The sequence below is a fragment of the Tachyglossus aculeatus genome, chromosome X5, assembly GCF_015852505.1.
Source record: "Tachyglossus aculeatus isolate mTacAcu1 chromosome X5, mTacAcu1.pri, whole genome shotgun sequence".
NCBI classification, from domain to species: domain Eukaryota; kingdom Metazoa; phylum Chordata; class Mammalia; order Monotremata; family Tachyglossidae; genus Tachyglossus; species Tachyglossus aculeatus.
The window spans coordinates 8,826,092-8,847,840 of NC_052097.1; the positions used below are offsets into that span (position 1 = coordinate 8,826,092).

General features: G+C 42.8%; 1 protein-coding gene and 1 non-coding gene across 2 annotated transcripts in view; one reads left to right on the forward strand and one right to left on the reverse strand.

Annotated features, from left to right (window-relative positions):
- The window catches only part of USP53 (ubiquitin specific peptidase 53), a 43,725-nt gene that overhangs the window by 19,762 nt on the left and 2,214 nt on the right, over positions 1–21,749 (reverse strand). The window contains exons 2-10 of the mRNA XM_038769167.1: positions 17,578–17,670; positions 12,668–12,802; positions 11,418–11,531; positions 11,245–11,327; positions 8,951–9,056; positions 7,602–7,748; positions 5,385–5,534; positions 3,890–4,052; positions 506–655 (exon numbers count right to left, since the gene is read on the reverse strand). Of these exons, the coding sequence (XP_038625095.1) occupies positions 506–655; positions 3,890–4,052; positions 5,385–5,534; positions 7,602–7,748; positions 8,951–9,056; positions 11,245–11,327; positions 11,418–11,531; positions 12,668–12,802; positions 17,578–17,670 (1,141 nt within the window). The remainder of the gene's footprint in view (positions 1–505; positions 656–3,889; positions 4,053–5,384; positions 5,535–7,601; positions 7,749–8,950; positions 9,057–11,244; positions 11,328–11,417; positions 11,532–12,667; positions 12,803–17,577; positions 17,671–21,749) is intronic.
- On the forward strand, positions 14,851–14,988 carry LOC119947780. The gene has a single exon (XR_005456576.1). It is a non-coding gene; the product is annotated as a small nucleolar RNA SNORA7 (small nucleolar RNA).

Below are 21,749 nucleotides of genomic sequence, written 5' to 3' on the forward strand. Positions count from 1 at the left end.
GGATGTGTGGATTCCAAAGCAATGACATAGATACCTAATTTGTTTTGGTTCTAAATCACAGTAATCACTACTCTAAATTAAAATTCACTGTGAGAGCTGACAGTGATACGAACAGGGTTTAATCATAACAGAAATGAGGTTAAAAGCAGAACACAGTTCTAACATAGAACCCAAGGGCAAAGCAGACAGGGCAGAAGGATCAGAGTGACTGGTCATTTTGAACTCTACATCAGCCACTGGAGTTTTATCCTCCTCTGGAGGTGCAGGAGGGGGGCCTGCCAACAGCCCCGCTGCCGGCAGAGAGAAGAGGCTGAGCTATTTACGCAGGGCATCTTTTTTCCTCTGCAGATACAGCCCAGACCCCAGATCCTGAGTTGCCAAGACTCTTGGTGGCTCTGGCAAACACCCCCGTTAACCCCTGCTGAGTGATCAAAAGCTTTCACTGCCATTTAGGAGATTATTATTATTTTTTTTAAAGAAAATTGACACACGCACACACACATACCTGGTCCTCTTCCACCACTGGCCTGAACGTGGCTTCGACTGAATGCTAAAGTATCCGCTGAGAATCTCGGACTGCTCTTCTGCTTGGTGTGATCGCCAAACCCATTTTCTCTCGGATGATCGGCCTTCTGAACGGATGATCTATCAAGGCCTTCTAAAACAAACGTGCAAAAACTTAGTTTTTCTTAAAGATGAAATTTTCCCCTTTAAAGCCTGGATACATATTAGCTGTAAGGGCTACATATTGATTTCGATTTATGTCATATTTAGTCAATGGTATATATGACTTAAGGGAAGCAGAGTGACTCAGAGGAAATGCTCAGGCCTGGGGCTCAGGGGACTTGGGTTCTAATCCCAGCTCTGCCACTTGTCTGCTGTATGACGTTGGGGACATCACTTAACTTTTCTGTGCCTCAGTTAACTCATCTGCAAAATGGGAATTGAATATGTTTTCCCTCCCCCATCACACTGTGTGTTCCATGTGGGACTGGGACTGTGTCCACCCTGATTATCTACCCCAGTGCTTAGTAGAGGGCATGACACATTGTAAACCACAAATTATTATTGTTGTTATTGACTGATCTGCATTTTAAAAGTTGGCATTTAACACTCTTGGCAAAAATGACATGAATTCTGACATTTCCCATCATAGCTTTGGGGAGCAGGCACAATGCTCAAACCCTTCAGACCCAATACACTTTTGTTGTCTGTCCCCTCCTTCTAGACTGTGAGCCCGCTGTTGGGTAGGGACTGTCTCTATATGTTGCCGGTTTGTACTTCTCAAGCGCTTAGTACAGTGCTCTGCACACAGTAAGCGCTCAGTAAATACGACTGAATGAACGAATGAATGAGTGAATCCAGCTATCTGCACTACGTTCTCCTTCCCCTCGAAATCGGGGTGGCAGGAGAGAGGAGGAGGGGGCTTCTCCCAAGTTGTATCAGCCCAACACTTAAAGCTCCTTGCAAATATTCCTCCAGCCAAACACGGTGGAGTTAACCACCATAACCCTCTATATTTCCTAAGTTTGACTGGATACAAAGCCAACTCCACTTGAAAAGGAGGGAGAGAAGTCTCTGCTTTGGATGAGTTGGGAGCAACATTTGTTTCTACTCAGGTAGCTTCTGTCCAATGTCAAGACATGGGTCCTCCCTCCAAACCAGGGCCAGGCCTGGCTGAAAGGGAGAATACTAACCTAGGGGGTGGGCATAGCCCAGCCCATTTTCTCTTCATGCTAAAGAGTTCTAGTAATGATGATGATGATAATGGTATTTAAGCGCTTACTACGTGCCAGGCACTGTACTAAGTGCTGGGGTGGATACAAGCAAATCAGATTGGATGCAGACCCTGTCCCACGTGGGGCTCCCAGTCTCAATCCCCATTTTACAGATAATAATAATAATAATGATGGCATTTGTTAAGCGCTTACTATGTACAAAGTACTGTTCTAAGCGCTGGGGGGATACAAGGTGATCAGATTGTCCCACATGGGGCTCACAGTCTTAATCCCCATTTTACAGATGAGGGAACTGAGGCTCAGAGAAGTTAAGTGGCTTGCCCAAGGTCACACAGCAGACATGTGGCGGAGCTGGGATTCGAACCCATGACCTCTGACTCCGAAGCCCTTGCTCTTTCCACTGAGCCACGCTGCTTCCTTGATACAGATGAGGGAACTAAGGCCATGAGATGTGAAGTGACTTGCCCAAGGTCACACAGCAGACATGTGGTGGAGCCGGGATTAGAACGTATGACCCTCTGATTCCCTGGCCTATGCTCTATCCTCTACACCACACTGCTTCTTAGGAACAATAGTACCATTTTCCAATGCCTATCTGGTGTGGTGCACAGTACTAGCTGTTGGGGAGGTATAGATTATTGAAGTGACATTCCTTCATTCATTCAATCATATTTACTAAGCGCTTACTGTGTGCAGGGCACTGTACTAAGCGCTTGGAAGTACAGGTTGGCAACATATAGAGACGGTCCCTACCCAACAACGGGCTCACATTCCAGAAGGAATTATTGAAGTGACATGTACTCTGCTCAAAAGGGCAGAGAAGCAGTATTGCCTAATGGATAGAGCACGGGCCTGGGCGTCGGAAGGACCTGGGTTCTAATCCCGGCTCGGCTACTTGTCTGCTCTGTGACCTTGGGCAAGTCACTTCACTTTTCTGGGTCTCGGTTACCTCATCTGTAAAATGGGGATTAGGACGTGAGCCCCTTGTGGGACTTGGACTGCACCCAACCAGATTAACCTGTATCTACCCCAGCGCTTAGAATGGGGCCTGGCACTTAGTAAGCGATTAACAAATACCATTAAGGAAAAAAGGCGGGGGGGGGGGGGGGGGGGGGGGAGTGTATAGTGCACCACACCAAATAGGCGCTCAGAAAATGTTACTACTATTACTACTATAACAGCAGCATGGTGTAGTGGATAGAGCACAGGCTTGGGAGTCAGAAGGTCATGGGTTCTAATTCCGACACTCATCTGCTGAGTGACCTTGGGCAAGTCACTTCACTTCTCTGTGCCTCAGGTACCTCATCTATAAAATGGGGATTGAGACTGGAAGCCCCACTTGGGACAGGGACTGGGTCCAACCCGATTTACTTGTATCTACCCAACAATTTAGTACAGTGCCTGGCACATAGTAAGTGCTTAACAAATACCACTAGTATTACTCTTTAGCAGGAAGAGAAGATGGACTATGCTGGCGGCCTCCTCGCTCATTTAGAGTAGTCAAAATCAATAACTGAGTACACATCCGTACATGAATGCTAAGGTGGATGGAAATAAGGTCGTAAGTGCTAGAGTTGGCTGAAGGGATGATATGGCTGGAAATTAATCAGGGAAAGCTTGTTGGAAGATGTGGGATTTTTCAGATGGAGAATGTGGGAAGGACAAAAGTAAAATGACACAGTATATCTCGCCTGTTAATATAAATATTATTAAATTGTTGTTGCAAGCAGGCACAAATACTTGCCACCTGTCCTTGGTGATATGGATGTATATATTAAAATTAACGACATTCATACACCTGGTAAAATTTGGCCTGTCACTATAAATAGGAACTTCCTTCTCCCCTCTGGAAAAATAAACACATTTTTCATCCAGGAATGCAGCTTTTGGCTTAAATGAACATGCTGTTTCCCTGTTTCTCTTTCAAATTCTTCTCCTTCTCGGATCAATTACTTTTAACCTATTTTTAGAAGGACCCATTGGCCATTTCTTTTCCATGTTAAGTAGAAAACTCAATGCTATTTTTATTCTACAATAAAAAGACAAGGAACAGGAGCCCATAAATCAAACTGCTAGATCTACTTCCGCAATTTCTATCTAACGGTTCTTGTTTTAGAATGTGGCATATTGATTAAATGAGAATGAATTACCCACGTCCCCTGGAGTGGTTTTGTAATGAGAACAGGGGATGATCTGCTGGAGGGCATGTTCTGTTGTTACTGGTGTACCATCCGGGTTGGCATAAAACAGGAGCAGGGGCTGGAAGTGACATCGGATGCATTTAGAGACCACATCTTTCCATTTTGTTCCAACCTGAAAGCAAAATTGTTTTTCCGTTGAGTGCAACACTATTTGAGTCATTAAGCACAGTGAGAAATTTGCTTATAATATTAATAATTGTGATATATGTTAAGTGCGTACTATATGTCAGGCACTCTACTAAGCGCTGGGGTGAATTCAAGCAAGTCAGGTTGGACACAGGCCCTGTCCCATAATGGGGCTTCAAGTCCTAATGCCCATTTTACAGATAACGGAGGCCCAGAGAAGTGAAGTGACTTGCCAAGACCGAGCTGCTTCTTTGCTAGAAGATGAAAACACACACAGGCTGAATATTAATAATGTATACAAATAATGAGAAAAGAGCAGAGACTGGAGACAACAGGGGTTTTGGGGTGACATCTAGTGCTTCTAAACTAATGCTAGGGGATGAAGCATGTCCCCACCCCCTTAGATGCCAGATTGCAGGGCCCCTCTAGAGCCTGGCAGGGTGGAGCTTCCAAAGTCTCAGACAGTCAGAGGTGTCTCTCTGGGCCTGGGTGAGTTCCCAGTCTGAAGAAACTCAATTTAGGTCAAATCCATCAAGAGAATGAAGAGCAGATGGCAGTACCAACCTCTTCACAAATTATTTTTAAAATGATCTCTCAAAATTGCAGGTTGAAATTCATCAAGGAAAAAAATCTTGGGCTGCACCTCGTGAAAATGCTGGATTTAAGGTGACCGATCTCATGTGGAAGAACAATCTTAGGTAGCAAATCATTTTGAGTGTGCATGCCTCTCTCATGCATTTGCCCACTCCCTAACATCTTTGTCTTTTGTTCTCCTCTAAAAGACAGCAGCGGTAGCTTGGACACTAAGGGAGAAACAGCATGGCTTATTGGAAAGAGCATGAGCTTGGGAGTCAGAGGACAAGGGTTCTAATTCCAGCTCCTCCACTTGTCTGCTGTGTGACCTTGGGTAAGTCATTTCACTTCTCTGTGCCTCAGTTACCTCACCTGTAAAATGGGGATTAAGACTGTGAGCCCATGTGGGACAGCCTGATTCCCTTGTACCTACGCCCTGTGTTTAAAACAGTGCTTGGCACATAGTAAGTGCTTAACAAATACCGTAATTATAATTCTTATCATTATTAAGGCCCCCAGGAGGCTGGGGAGGACCCAGGAATGGCATGGTCCACGAGGGCAGGCAAGGCCCAGGGAAAGACTGGGTAGGGGAGTTTTTAAACATTAATTCCAAAATAACCCACCGCTTCAGGGCCTAAGGAGATAACCGTGACCGTATCTTAGTTTAGAGCCAATGTGGCACCACATAAATGAGAAAACCAAAACCTTAAAATTGCAAAATCCAGCCAGTACAGAGCCCCCTTACCTCTTTCACAGTAGCATCATCGAAAAAAAACCACTTGGAACTCTTGGTGTGAAAGGCAAAGGCACAATAATGTCGGCTGGTGTAGCAAATCAGAGCAACAAGATGAAGCTCACTATTTTTGGCATGTTCATCTGTAACCCTATAGAACAGCTGATTTAAAAAAACCCACAAAATCAATATTAGGTAGTATAAATGTTTCCGACAAAGGAAGGGCACACACCCAATTCTTCTTTGCCATGGGAGTTGTGTTTTTGTAAAATCCCACTTTAATGAACACTCACACTGAAGCACTCAAGTCAATTCTGTGTGCAAGGCCCCACATTTCTGACATCGAGGTATGTTGTATTCAACAGGCTTGCTTTGTCTGATGAACGTTCCCAAATCTCCTTGGCAAAATCTTTTAGCATTCCACACAGCCACAACACAGTGAAACCCACACTGACAGAACTAATTTCTTCAAACACCTCTCTCTCTCTCTCAAGTTATGAATAGTCTTCCCATTATGAGCATCTAGCACATGGTTCTGCCCCTCAAATGTTAATGATACGACTATTCTACTGCTATTAGCAAACTAATAAATTAATAAATGCTTCCAGGGAATCCAGGTTTCATACTTTGTTTCACCTTCCACTCCCTTCTGTTTCGCCCTGACTTCTTCCCTGTGCTCTTCCCCACTTCCAGCCCCCACAGCACTCATGTACATATCTGTCATTTTCTTTATTTGTATTTATGTCTGTCTCCCCACTTCTAGGCTGTAAGCTCATTGTGGGAAAGGAATGTGTCTGTTTATTGTTGATTTGTACTCTCCCAAGCGCTAGTACAATGCTCTGCGCACAGTGAGCTCTCAATAAATACAACTGAATGAATACTTTTCAGAAGATGCTAGTGAGAAGCAATGATGTCCTAATTCCACACCTAAAATACCACATCCCACTTTCTACTGACTCAGGTAGATGTTCCTTTCACTTATGATGGAAAGCATACCTACCCATAAAGAAGCTTATAAAAACTGCATTATTCTTGGACTAATCCTGGCCCACTTCTCTACTAATTTCAAAATGTTTGCATTGGCCTCTCTCCAGGGTTGAGCACAGTACTCCCCTCCAGCAGCATATAAACTCTACCAAGACCCTGCTTCCACTCACAACCGTCCTGGGTGAGCAGAGGAGAGGGAGACCCTATGAACTGCCACTTGAAAACCTACTTTTGAAATTTAGATAATACTGTCGCTCAGTCTGGTCGTCTTCATTACAACCAATGGCTGGACATTTCAAATAGTTTTTTAAGTAGGATAAAACAGGTTTTCAGTCCCCACCTTCAAAACCCTCCTCAAATTCCACCTCCTCCAAGAGGCCTTCCCAGACTAATTTTTATTTCCTCATCTGCCCGCCTGTTTTAACTATGCACTTATGCACTCTGATACTCAACCAGCCCCACAGTACTTACATAAATATTATTTTACTCTGCTTCGCCTATCCACAACTTATTTTAATGTCTGTCCTCTGTAGATTGTAATCTCCTTGTGTGCAGGGATCGCGCCTACTATCTCGGCATGTGGTTCTTTCCCAAGCACTTATTCTGGTGCTCTGCACATTAAGTGCTCAATAAATGCCACCGTCTGACTGATAAAAACAAGTCTCTTGAGGGACAAGGTCTGTGTCTAATTCATCATCATCACCATCAATCGTATTTATTGAGCGCTTACTGTGTGCAGAGCACTGTACTAAGCGCTTGGGAAGTAATTCCCACCTCTTTACTCTTTCCTGGCTCTTAGTACAGTGCTCTGCGCTCAGTAAGTGCTTAATAAGTACTACTACTACTACTACATATTATAATAATAATGGTGATGGCATTTGTTAAATTCTTACTATGTGCCAAGCACCGTTCTAAGTGCTGGGGCAGATACAAGCTAATCAGGTTAGACACAGTCCCTGTCCCACCTAGGGCTCAGAGTCTCAATCCCCATTTTCCAGATTTAGGGAACTGAGGCACAGAGAAGTTAAGTGACTTGCCTGAGGTCACAGAGCAGGCAAGTGATGGAGCCGGAATCAGAAGCCAGGTCCTTCTGACTCCCAGGCCCGTGCTCTAGCCACTAGGCCTCACTGCTGATCTTCACGGGAAATACACCTTAGAAATAAGTACGTTAAAAGGCCTTGGGGGGAGTAAAGGCAGGAACCAAAAGGATGGGGCAAACCGTTAGAGAAGTGAGGTACCCACCCCGGGAAGGTGCAGCTGGGTGGCTAGGTGATGCATGACATCTTCTGTCAGGTCAGAATGCTCAGAATCCCACACTAAACCAATTGTGACGATTTCTGGGCAGTTCATTAAAACGCGGCGGATTTTTATTTTCTGACCACAGTTGCTCTGGAAGAGAGAGATTAAAAACCAGAGGGATTACAAGTTACATGGCCAGATATGAGTTTCCAGCAATAAAGATGAAAAGGGATCAGTTCATACACATTCACCACGCTCTACTGTATGACAAGTTTGCATTACACTAGAAGCCCCTTCTTCTTACATGCTTGGAGGTGAAATTCTCTTTACGGCTTTCATCCTCCCAGTTTACTGAGCGGACAAACATCTGAAGGACTTCAAAATGTGGTGGTGCCCTCCGACTTTCCTTTGTTCACTTTTTAGTTCATCCAAGCCAAAATGATTTGTTTTTAAGTCTGAAAAATTCCAGGTGCTAAAGCCAGTCCAACTCAGCAACAAGAGCTGTTTTTCATTTGACACTCAGGGTTATTTAAATGGGCAAGTAAAAGTTGCTCCTTGTTCGAATGGCCCAATGCACAGTAATAATTATAAGGGTATTTGGTCAGGGCTTACTATGTGTCAAGCACCGTTCTAAGCACAAGTTAGAAGCAGTCCTTGTCCTGAAGGGGGTTTAAAATCTAAGTAAGAGGGAGAACAGGTACTGGATCTCCATCTTACAGATGAAGAAACTGAGGCACAGAGAAGCTGACTGGCCCAAGGTTACAAAGCAGACAAGGGGCAGGTCTGGATTAGAACCCAGGTCCTCTGACTCACAGGCACATGCTCTTTCCACTATGTCACACTGCTCCTCTAAACAAAAAAGCAGTGCATTCAAGATTTTTAAAAACCACACCTTCGGTAATATGCCTTGGGATGCATTTACAACATAGGAATAATTAAGTCATTTAAAGAAAACATAAAAGCCACAATATTTTCCCAGCTCGTAACTGCATGTTAATGCGCCTAAACCAAAACTTACTGCTGGATTTTCATTTCATAATGAATCTCCAGCATTTAAAAGGGCATGCTAAAATTGAATTATGTGCATATCTATAATTTATTTATATCGATTTCTGTCCCCTCCCCCTAGACTGTAGGCTTGTTGTGGGCAGGGAATGTGTCTGTTTATTGTACCATTGTACTCTCAAGTGCTTAGTACAGTGCTCTGCACACAGTATATCAATAAATATGATTGAATTAATGAATGAATGAATCGGAAGAAGGACACCATAAAATCTGTTTGGGGCCTTCAGAGTAAATAGGTAAAGGACGGAGTCAGGGAGAAATGTAGACATATTTCAATTTATACTTACGGGGCATTTCCTAAAGTCATCAGAAGTATTTGCTGCTTGTAACAATTCTGCGAATAATTCAGGCTTAAGACGTTCATGCCTTTCCACCATTCTATCAACTTCATTGCTGCATACACAAAGATAAGTAGACACATTCCAATGGTGTCATGTAAGCTTAAAGTAGTAGATCATCAAATAAATCTGAGATAATAATTGCGGTATTTGTTAAGTGCTTACTATGTGCCAAGTACCGTACTAAGCGCTGGGGTAAATAACAGCATAATTAGGTCTCACTTAGGGCTCAGAGTCTAAGTATGAGGGAGCACAAATACTGTATCTCCATTTTGCAGATGAGAGAACTGAGGCACAGAGAAGTTGTGACTTGCCTAAGATAATAATAATGATGGCATTTATTAAGCGCTTACTATGTGCAAAGCGCTCTTCTAAGCGCTGGGGAGGTTATAAGATGACCAGGTTGTCCCACGGGGAGCTCACAGTTTTAATCTCCATTTTACAGATGAGGTAACTGAGACACAGAGAAGTTAAGTGATTTGCCCAAAGTCACACAATTGGCAGAGCTGGGATTTGAACCCATGACCTCTGACTCCAAAGCCTGTGCTCTTTCCACTGAGCCATGCAAAAATGACACAGCAGGTGATTGGGAAAGCCAGGATTAGAATCCAGGTCCTCTGAGTTCCAGGCCCATGCTCTTTTCCACATTTTCCCTAAGTGCCTAGGCTATTTAATTGCTATCATCATCAACACAATCATCATCAATGGCATTTATTGAGTGGTTGCTGTGAACAGAGCACCGTACTAAATGCTAAGAAGACAACACAACAGAGTTGAAAGACATATTCCCTTCCCACAAAGAGCTTATGGCCTAGAGTGGGGAGACAGACATTAATGCTATGACTTTTTGCTTTTTTATATTTTCTAGCTGTATTATTTTAAATTTTGAAAATGATATACACAGTAACTATTCCATGGTCCGGTAACTTTTTTTAATGGTATTTGTAAAGTGCTTACTATGTGCCAGGCACTGCACTAAGTGCCGGGGTAGATACAACAATGCTTGGCACATAGTAAGCCCTTAGCAAATACCATCATCATTATTATTATTATACAAACTAATCAGGTTGGACCCAGTCCACATCCCACACAGGGATCACAGTCTTAACCTCCATTCTACAGATGAGGTAACCGAGGCACAGAGAAGTTAACTTTAACTAGTAGAGCTTATTACTAAAACTTCAAAGTGACAAGATATAGCAAATACCCATTTTGCTGAATTATTCCCCTCCATGTCAGAATCACTACACTCAGGTACTTAAATACTTAGGACTCTCACTGTACCTAAGTACAACATATCTGAGACAGTCTATTGCTTCCTCCTTTCTGCAATTTACTGAAGTGTCTGTTTCCCTTGCTAGACTGTAAACTCCATAAAGGTGGGGAATGTGTATTCTGACTCCGCACGGAGTAGCTACTCAGTAAATGCTATAAGGAATACAAAACAAGAACAGAAAGTAATAATCCATTAATATCAGCTTATTCACTTATTCAAGATAATGTGGAAATGGAAGCTATTTCTCAGCTGATTGCCCATTGTTTTCTCTGCATGAACAAGATTCAAATTTCTATCAACATCTATTCTTACTGAAGTCTTTTTTTAAGTCTACTTTTTCAATTCCCTGCATTCTGCATTAACAAGATCTGACACTTCTCTATGGACAGTTTTGGAGCTTCAAGAGATAGATGCACCTTGTCAGCAGCCTTCCTCGAGTGGACACTGAGGCAGGGGTAATGCTCTGTGCCTCTGGACATGGTTGACAAATGAAGGTAGTTCAACCACCGAGACCACGCCTCCACACACAACCTGGTGACTGTCACATGTGCTCACTGGGTTATGTCTTTTCACTAGGAAGATCACCACTTCTCTTTCTGCTTGGAGTAACTCTGGGTAAGTGACGGTCTTTCCTAATTAAGACTGACTGAAAAAAATGTTTTACGGTATTTGTTAAGTGCTTCCTATGTGTCAGGCACTGTACTGAGCGCTGGGATGGATACAGGCTCATCAGCCTGGACACGGTCATTGTCCGACACGGCGCTCACAGTCTTAATCCCCACTTCACATATGAGGTAACTGAGACCCAGAGAAGTGAAGTGACTTGCCCACGTTCACACAGCAGATAAGTGGCGGAGCCAGAAATAGAGCCCAGGCCCGGGCTCTATCCACAAGGCCACGCCACTTCTCTAACGTAAACATGGCCAAGATTGCCCCCTTAAAGATATCCGGTTGGGGATGGTCTTACCAGAGGGCTGTTGTAGAAATGTAGCGGACGAATTCTGTAAAAGGCAGAGGATCAGATGATGCTCCACAACTGCGACACACACACTGCAGGTAAAAAAAAAAAAAAAAATACACCCTTTTACTTCAAGCTCAGAAGCTTGCAATAGAATGCAGGGCGAAGAGAAGCTCTCTAACCTGTTCGTATAGCGTCATAGCAAACTTCTGATGAGTGATGCAAGACTTGGATGTGCACATGTCTGCAACGGGGCTTGGCACAATGTGAAAATGGATCCTCTCAAGTATATTTTCCTAGATAAAAGGACACAATCCAGTTACTTGGTATGAAAGGTTCCCTTTTACAGAATTAAACTCCCACTAGCTAATGCCTGGGCAAAGTGTTACTTTAATTCCCAGAAGTGGGTTTTTCTATAAATACTTGCAATTCTGCCCATTCACATACACATCTTGCACAACTCCTATGCAGGAATCATTTCTGGGTCCACTGAAGAAAATAATTCTATCGCAGTTTTGAGCCTGATTGCAACTGAACAATATTTTACAAAGTTCAAAGGAACAGACTAAAACGTCCTATTTTGTTTCCAGAAAAATTCTGTGGTTCAAACTGAAGAGGGACGTTCTATGAACAGTGCTTTGCACATAGTAAGCACTTAACAAATACCATCATGATTATCTAGTGAATTTATCAAACGTTCTGTAGAATTTGCACTCCAAAAGGAAGCATGGCGAAACCTGTGTTGGAATTCAGCTTGAAAGTCTACAAAGGTCAGTGCTATATAATAAGGTTTAAAGTATTATTTGTTGAAATATTTCAAGAACACAGCAATAAATTAAAACAGAGAGAGAACAAATTTAAAAAGCACACTGATTTAGTCTTCCAACTATGGTTTTCTTACATTAACATATGAGTTTACAGATAAGCTGCTGGAGTTCTATTTTTTAATCTTACACGCAGATTTTGGAAAACTGGGGAATTATTGACTTGGTAACTCAAACCTCAAGATCATCATCTAACCTTGGGGCTTCAAGTTCAAGTTATCTGTTTTTAAAGAGTGATTTTAAAAAATTTTCTCTGTTTAACACTAAGTGATAGTTAGGGAAAATGTCATGATCAAAATTTAAAAAAAAATCCACTGTAAATTCCTTGCAGGCAAAGTTCGTATCTACCAACTCTACTGTATTGTACCCTCCAGGCACTTAGTACAGTGTTCTGCACTGAGTTAGTGCTCAATAAATACTACTGATCGATGGATCGGTCACGGACATTATTTTATAGGTTTGCAGGTTCACTGACCAATTTTCCTGCTCTTTCCACAGTAACTGTAATAGAGAAATGGAATTCTGTTCCTTTAGTTACTACATAAAAAAACACGACCAATAATCTTGGGGGGAGGGAATAAAGATTCAGCACCAATTCATATACTCACAAAGCACTCCGCGGCATCATCCATAAGGCCAAGCTGAAATCGTTGTTCATCCTTGAAGCTTTCAGCAAGAGCGTGCCTTATGTTATCGGATGGAAGTGCTTTTTCTCGACTGTGTTGAAATTGTGCAAATATTGTCTGGGAACCAACATACAAAAAGAATACATACAGTTTGTGTAAACCGTATGATATTCACTGGTTCATTAATGGCATTCAAAAAGGCTCCCTTCCCGCCCCACACCTTAATTATGATTACAGTATTAAAAACATCCATGGACTTTCTTTTTCAGCTGTAAAGTAGTAAATTAACCACCCTAACAAAGGTCAACACTAAAAGACTTGATCCAGCGCTTAGCACAGTGCCTGGCACATAGTAGGCACTTAACAAATACCATTATCATCAATCGTATTTATTGAGCGCTTACTGTGTGCAGAGCACTGTACTAAGCGCTTGGGAAGTACAAGTTGGCAACATATAGAGACAATCCCTACCCAACAGTGGGCTCACAGTCTAAAATTATTATTATTATTAAAGACAGTTACAAAATTAGCAGGAAGCAGTATGGTCTAGTGGAAAGGGCACGGGCCTGGAAGTTTGAGGACTTCGGTTCTAATCATGACTTTGTCATTTAATAATAATAATAATAATGTTGGCATTTGTTAAGCGCTTACTATGTGCAAAGCACTGTTCTAAGCACTGGGAGGGATACAAGGTGATCAGGTTGTCCCTCGGGGGGCTCACAGTCCTCATCCCCATTTTCCAGATGAGGTCACTGAGGCTCAGAGAAGGGAAGTGACTTGCCCAAGGTCACACAGCAGACAGGTGGCGGAGCCGGGACTCAAACCCATGACCTCTGACTCCAAAGCCCGGGCTCTTTCCACTGAGCCATGCTGACATTTGCCTGCTGGGTGACCTCGGGCAAGCCGCTTTAACTTCTCCATACCTCAGTTTCCTCATATGAAAAATGAGGATGTAAAATGTCTTCCCTCCCCCTTAAAAACTGAACACTCCCCCTCCCCCGGTGGAAGGCTCCACAAAACCCCAAGGAAGACTAGTACAGTGCTCTGTACACAGTAAGTGCTCAATAAATATGACTGATTGATTGATTGATTGCAGGTGAACCCTGAGCAGGCTGAAATTCTGTTCCTCTACCTAAAACAACCTGCTGATTTGGTTTTCACACTCTGCATCTGTCTCTGGTTTTACTGTTTCATCATTCCTGATGTGTCTGTCTCCAGTCCCTTCTTCTCCCCTCTTATACTCTTAGAGTGCGAACCTGAGGGACAGGGGACTAATTCTAATTCCTACTTGGATATTTTCTCCCAGCAAATAGTACAGTAAGCACTTAATAGATGCTATTACTAACAGGGACTGTGCCTGATCTATCTTGTACCCACCCCAGTACTTAGTGTAGAGCTCGGCCCACAGTAAGCTCTTAAATGTGTCTGTTAATTATTGTACTGTATTCTCCCAAGTGCTTCGTACAGTGCTCAGCACATGGTAAGTGCTCAATAAATACAATTCAATACCACAATTACCATTATTATTATTATCATCAAAGTCTGGTTTAGTTCATCATATATACCACTCCTTTCTTCCCTACCATTGCTATGTGTTTCTCTGGCTTATCTCTGTTTGACTTGGTTTATTGCCTATCTGGCTAGTGGCATAAAAATACTTGCTCCTTACCCTTGATTTTTCACTCCCCTGGAGTTTTCATTTAGGCCTGCAAATGACTAGAGGCCTGAATGCCCAGGGCCTCCAGAAAAACTAAAATCATGCGACCGATCTAGATTAATTTTAATACCTCAGACTCTCTTCCCAAGGACTCAGACCTTCAGGGTCTCTTGCAACCTTCCCAAGTGTCCACCCAGTACAGTGCACCACCCTAAATGGGCACTCAAAAACTGTTATCACGACCACCACTACCACCACCACCTTTTTAGAGTCGTCAACTACAAGAACGAAACAACTGTATCAGCTATTTTACACACTGCTGCTCTTTCTTATATGCAAATACAAAAATAAATTCATTTAAAAATGACCTCAAATTCAGGACTGAGCTGCTTCGGGTATCAAAGATCATAAGAATATTTTTTTTTGTGATGGGAATATTCCATAAAAAGCATAAGATGTTCATCATATTACCTTCTGACAGATGTAATTTCGCTCCCTTACCTATAATCCCCTCTCAGGGTCACACCTGGAGAGTTTCCAGAACTTTACCAGTCTCGGCTATGGGAGGGAGAGTCAAGCAGAGGCATACCCATTCCATTTCTAGCTTGGCCAGTGGCTTGCGAGTGGAAGGCCATCCGCTATGAGTCAAAATTAACCCATGATGGGCAGCAGCGGCGTGAGAGATAGTCGAGGGCGGAGACTCAAGTTTACTGCACGGAAGGAGGCAATGGTAAAAACACTTCCGTATTTTGACCAAGATAACTCTAGGGATACACTACCAGAATGATTGCAGATCATCTGTCCTCCCTGTTTTATGCATCCGAATGGTATTAATTTGTATGCTCTAAGGCAAGGTTACCAAAAACTGCAGTACTAACCCCTACTACTTGCCTTAAATCACTGGGGCACATTGACAAATGGAAAAACTCCAGCAAATAAATTAACTGGGGCATTTGCCCAAACACTGAGCTGCAGAATAAGAATTCCATGCTACGCCTGAGAGTCCATTAGCACAGCAGTTTTAATCTCAAAATGTGGAAAAAAAAGTGAGCACTATTAGGATTCTGAATTTGATAGCCATCATGACCTAACACAAAGAACTGAATCTGGAATTCTCAGGGGAAAATATTATGCAATTGAAAAGGAAAATAGATGTTCAAAGCAAGAAGTAGCTAATTTGGGGGAAGCTCTGTGAATTGAATTTTTAAAAAACGTTCACTTTACCCACATAAACCTCTCCTTCCAAATATCCAACAGCCAGCTAATGATAGTTGAGTCAAGGAATGGCTGTTTTGTTAAGGGCAATAGCTTTTTCCTTAAAAGCACTCCATGATCAGTTAGCCAAGTTCAAGGACTAAGGATCCCCAAAGCATCACAATTCAGGAAATCCTGAGGTTAAGAAGGTAAGAAAAATAAAAAGGCAGTTTAAGAGGGAATGCCAAAATGGGACGTACTTCCTCTGCCCTTACATGGGATTGATTTGCCTCTTGTTAAAAGGCAGTTATTTAAATCTGGGCAACTCCTAAGTCGGATGGCATTCCACACTATATCCAGTCTTGTGTTTTGATGAACAGGACAGTCCTTTACACTTCTAATGCAATGAAATAATTAAATATGGCAGGAAGTGCTGTGACAGAGTGAAAAATCGAGAACTTGAGTAAATGCTGTGGCTTAGTGACAGGGACAGCTTATTTGGCAGAGGAGGGCCAGTGAATGGGGCCTTGCACAAACATGTAGGAATCCCAATTCAAGTTGTTCTTAGAGCTTCAGATATGGAAGTCTAGAACCATTGTAATTAAGGTTCATTAAAAATCCAGGAACTGTAATAACCTGACTGTGCTCCTGGGTAGCTGGGAACAAAAACCATCCAAATAGAGATCCGGTGATGGGCACATTTCTAGATGGTGAGCCCGTTGTTGGGTAGGGACCGTCTCTATATGTTGCCGACTTGTACTTCCCAAGCACTTAGTACAGTGCTCTGAAAACAGAAAGCACTCAATAAAATACAACTGAATGAATGAATGTTTGGTAAAACTTAAATGTTGTGCTGTATTCTCCCACACACTGAGTACAGTGCTCTACGCATAGTAAGCGCTTAATAAAAACCATTGATTGATTGATTAAATAACGTCTCTTTTGGACAGCAGCACAATAGTAATAATAAGATGGTATATGTTAAGTGCTTATTATCTGCCGAGCACTGCACTAAGCACTGGGGTAGATACAAGCTAATCACGTTGGGCACAGTCCCTGTCCCTCAAGGGGCTCACAGTCAAACTGGGAGAACAGGTACTGAATTCCCATTTTACATACAGAGGAAACTGAGGCAGAGAGTAGTTACATGACCAGCCCAAATTCATACAGTAGGCAAGGGGTATTGCCGGCATAGGAACCCTGGTCTTCTAACTCTCAGACCTGTGCTCTTTCTCCTAAGCCATGCTGCACTCTTGGTAAAACACTCTGTGTTTGGAATATTATTTTCATTAGCAAAAAAATTCAGAAAAAAGACTTTCGTCCATCTTTGGCAGTCACATAGATATGGGGTTTTCCTCTCTCCTAACCCAACAGAGATTTTGAAAAGCCTGGATTTAGAATTATTTCCCAGAACATGCTCTTAAGTGAACGCTTTCAAGAAACCTGATAGCGTTCACTTCAGATAACTAATTTTAAGCATTTGCGAGCTGGCGCAGACCAAGAGAACTCTTTTCATATTTTTTCTCACTGCTATCAAACCTCCTCTGTGATACTGCAAGAAGAATTAAAAATACTAAGCTGTGAAAATGCTTAGATAAGCCACACACTGTTATTTTAATGATTATCAACTCCTAACTTATCACTTCCTGTTTAGTGTTAAGAGAGTAACTACCCAACTCAAACGTGGGCAGCGTGGCTCAGTGGAAAGAGCACGGACTTTGAAGTCAGAGGCCATGGGTTCAAATCCCGGCTCCACCAATTGTCTGCTGTGTGACTTTGGGCAAGTCACAACTTCTCTGTGCCTCAGTTGCCTGATCTGTAAAATGGGGATTAAGATTGTGAGCTCCACGTGGGACAACCTGATCGCCTTGCAGTGTTTAGAACAGTGCTTTGCACACAGTATGCGCTTAACAAATACCATCATTATTATTATTATTATTATTATTGAATGCACCGTGGATCCTGGATATAAAAGCAACAAAATGAAGACGCTACTGATTTAGTCAAGGATATAGCTCTCGAACGCACAATTTGGGGTTACCTTTAAAGCACAAAATATACAGGCCTCTCCTTGACAAACATGGCCAGTCAAACCTCTTAAACTCCGGCGGAATATGTCCAACTGCCATAAAACCTAAAAGAGAAAAAGTGGGAAATTGTGAAATTTTCTCATTGAAAGACAAAGCTTGGATTTGGGCACTTTAAAAATATGTAAGAACCTTGGTCAGTAACAAATAGAACTTTTGCATTTTAGTGCAGCAGCATGTAAGTGGGTGTATGGCATCACTGAAAAACGTCTCCAGGAAGTGTATAAATGTTTAGGATTGGTTCCCAGCTCTGGAAGACTTCTTTAAAAGCATCGCCAACCCCAACAAGCCAAGTAACAAATTGGGTCAGGAAAAAAAAAAGCTAGCTCTCAGCTGAGGGCATCTGATCCGAACAGGAAACAGTACTGGAAGCTCAGGACTTGGCAGAGACATAACGAAGGAAGTGATTACAAATATTGTGAAACGAATGGTTTGAAATGTTTTGGAAGGATTAAGGGCTGGAATTGTGAACACTGGCCTCCTCGTCAACTCATATTGTCTGGGACTAGAGCATTTTGAGGAAATAAAAGAGCAAGAGGAAGTTGGTATCAAGTCCAAAGCCAAATCTTCAGCACAGCAACTTCTGGCCCCGGCTCTAAGGGGACAATTGCCAGTAGGAGCAGGGAATTATATCTACTGACTCTACTACACTTTCCCAAAGCTTTTAGAACAGTGCATTACATCCAGAAAGGGTACAAACGCTATTCTTTTGAGGATGTAGGAGCATCGTTAAGGAGAGAAGAAGGTGAGGCTGAGGTTCACTCCTATCTTGATCCCTGTTTTCACAGATAGGAAAACTGAACCAAAGTTAAGAACAGTCTGAAATATCACCAATGCAGCAGGGAGCTTTCCCAAAGCAAACTATGATTATACATTAGTTATCTCTATGTTCTACTTAGAACAAGTAGTTCCGTACAGTCAGAAGTCGGTGGCATAGATTTCGTAGAGTCCCTGATACTTGTTTGAGGAAAAAAAAAATACATATTGCAATGGGAATTCACATCACACTATCAAGTAAGTTTCAATATCTAGGCAGGCTAGCACATAATCTGACTTCTTTCCACAGTGATCAGCCTGTGACATCTTGGGGAGTTTTGCTTAAAAGTACACATGATCTCAGAAATGAGTTAGCAATAAAGTTAAATACTTATCCCCACAGAAAGTTTATTGAAAATGCTGCCGTATCTCCCTGACAGTAGCAAAGTACCCATTTAGAGAAGCAGCATGGCTTAGTTGGTAGAACACAGGCCTGGGAATCAGAAGAACCTGGGTTCTAATCCAGGCTCCTCCACGTACCTACTGGGTGACCCTGGGCAAGTCACTTCACTTCTCTTCGCCTCAGTTCCCTCATCTGTAAAATGGGGATTGATACTCTGAGCTCTTTGTGGGACAGGGGCCATGTCCAATCTGATTATCTTTTACCTACCCCAGTGCTTAGTACAGTGCCTGGCAGAGAGTGCTTAACAAATATCACTATTATTATTATTCCGTATAACAAAGGTGCACAGTTCAAAATTATCTACTGTACCCTCTCAAACACTTTAGTACAGTGCAGTGCACAGGGTAGCTGATTAATAAATGTTAGACTTCATCCTTCATTCAGTAGGTTAACAATGGCTGAACAAAAAATTCCTAGTAATCAATCATTGGTATTTACTGAGCACTTACTATGTGCAGAGCACTGGACTAAGCGCTTGGGAAAGTGCCATGCAACAGAGTTGGTAGACATGATCCCTGCTCCTCTATGATGACAGAGAAGGAGTGTGGCCTAGTGGCTAGAGCCTGGGCATCGGAGGATCTGAGTTCTAACCCTGGCTCCACCACTTTTCTGCTGTGTGAGACCTCGGACCAGTCACTTCACTTCTCTGTGCCTCAGTTACCTCATCTGTAAAATGGGAAATAAGACTGTGAGCCCCATGTGTGACAGGGACTGTGTTCAATCTGATAAGCGCTTAGTACGGTGCCTGGCACATAGTAAGCACTGAAAGACCATATTTAAAATTAAAAAGGAGCATACAATCTACAGCCGGACTGTAGATTAACAGTCTCAATTCCCGTTTTACAGATGAGGTAACTGAGGCCCAGAGAAGTGAAGTGACTTGCCCAAGGTCATACACTGAAGACAAGTGGCAAAGGTGGGATTAGAACCCATGATCTTCTGACTCCCAGCCCTGTGCTCTATCTACTATGCCACGGTGCTTCCTATTAAGTGAAATGCTATGGATTTATACATTGCAATTGGCTAATAGAGATTTTTGCATCCCTTTACAACTGGCATATTATCATCTAGTCAGTGGGGGTCATATAACCTAGATGTATCCTCAGCATGTGCTCCTAAACTAGAGTATGATATAAAAATGCATGACTTGGGCTAAAGTGAATTTCATGAATTCAAACCTTATCTCTAAAATAACCATTTTGCAGATACTGAAGGGCACAGTTTAGAAACTTTAAAAAGTCTGCCTTAGTGACCTTAGCATTCAGTTCCTTAAGGATATATTCATCTCGTACTGCTCTTGCTACTCTGTTGTCTACCCACCTCCTCCTACTTACCACCTGACACCCACAACTCCTACCCTTAATAAGCAGAAGGAACACAAAGTTGCCATATCCCACCCATCTTTCCCTCCTGACTCCCTGGATGTCAGAAGGACCTGTATTCTAATCCCATCCCCACTACTTGTCTGCTGTGTGACCATGGGAAAGTCATTTTACTTCTCTGTGTCTCAGTGACTACATCTGTAAAATGGGGATGAAAGTTGTGAGCCCCACGTGGAAGATAGACTGTGTCCAACTGGATTATCTTGTATCTATCCCAGTGTTTAGTACAGGGCTTGGCGCATAGGTAAACATCTAACACCATATTTTAAAAAAAGGGACATGGGGGGGGGTGGGGGGACAACATTATGGGAAAAAGCTCTTTCTCGCTGACAGAACACTGTTCCAGAAGTTTGAAGTCTCTGCAATTTGCTGTTCACACCACAAACAAGCTCAGCGATCCTTTTTGATAACCACAAGAATTAGCACTGGAGGACAGTTTTCATCAGTCCTTAGCCCCGGTTCCTTTGACAAAGCAGTTTATGATCCGAGGCATGATTTCTTGGGTGTCTGCCTCATCCCCCAGGTTCAGAAACTCCCAAACGATGATCCCTAGGACTTTGGAGGAAGTTCCTAATCTGTTGAGTTGGGAAGAGTTTCACATGGGAATGAAAACAGTGTCTAATGCCTGCGACCATTTCCCTTTGTGGATCCTCCAGAGTGGCGGAAAAGAGTCACTGGGCATAACTGAGCAGAACCATCTAGTACACACCACTGCTGTAGCCCAGCTATTGGGTGGCCAACTGCTGGGAATGATTTCATCAGTTGACCCATAGCTAGGGGATGCCAAGCTCCCGGCAGACCAGGGGAGGGCTCTTCAGGCAAACTAACCAGGGGTGGCAGAAAAGGAGAAAAAAGAGGAAAGAGGAGGAACAAGAAAGAAGAGCTGGGAGAAAGCGATGGGGGACGAGAGGGTGAAAAGAAGGAAGGGAGTGGTAAAGAGGAGAAGGCTGTGGGCACGGAATGTGTCTATTTTATTATAGTCTCCCAAGAGCTTAATACGGTGCTTTGCACAGAGTAAGCGCTCAATAAATACGACTGAATGGGGAGAAAGAAAAGGGTAGAGATGAGAGATAGGGTAGGGGACAATTAAGGCTTTCCCTTTCCCCTTCTTCCTCCATCTATCAGCCGTTCAGGAGTATAACCCTGGTGTGGAAACCTGCAGCTAGGGCCTGAGGCACAGGACAAGGGGGTGGCAGTTGGGCGGCTCACTGCCCCAAGTACAGCCGCTAAAGCAGGTCAGTTTCTCCCCCCTCTTTCTTTTTTTAAATGACATTTAATAAGCGCTAATTGATCGATACCATTGTTCCATTCATCTGAGGACAAGCTTCTGTAGGGCTAGAGTTTGCAGGCCTGGATGGTTCTGCCATTTCAAGGCTCTGCTGCGGTGTCTGCATGAAACAAGTGCTTTATCTTACAGCGTGTTGGTAGGTTTTCTATTCTACATCATCTGTAGGAGGTGTCAAGTAATCAATCAATAAATACGATTGATTGATTGATCTGTAGGAGGTGTCAAGTAAGAAATATG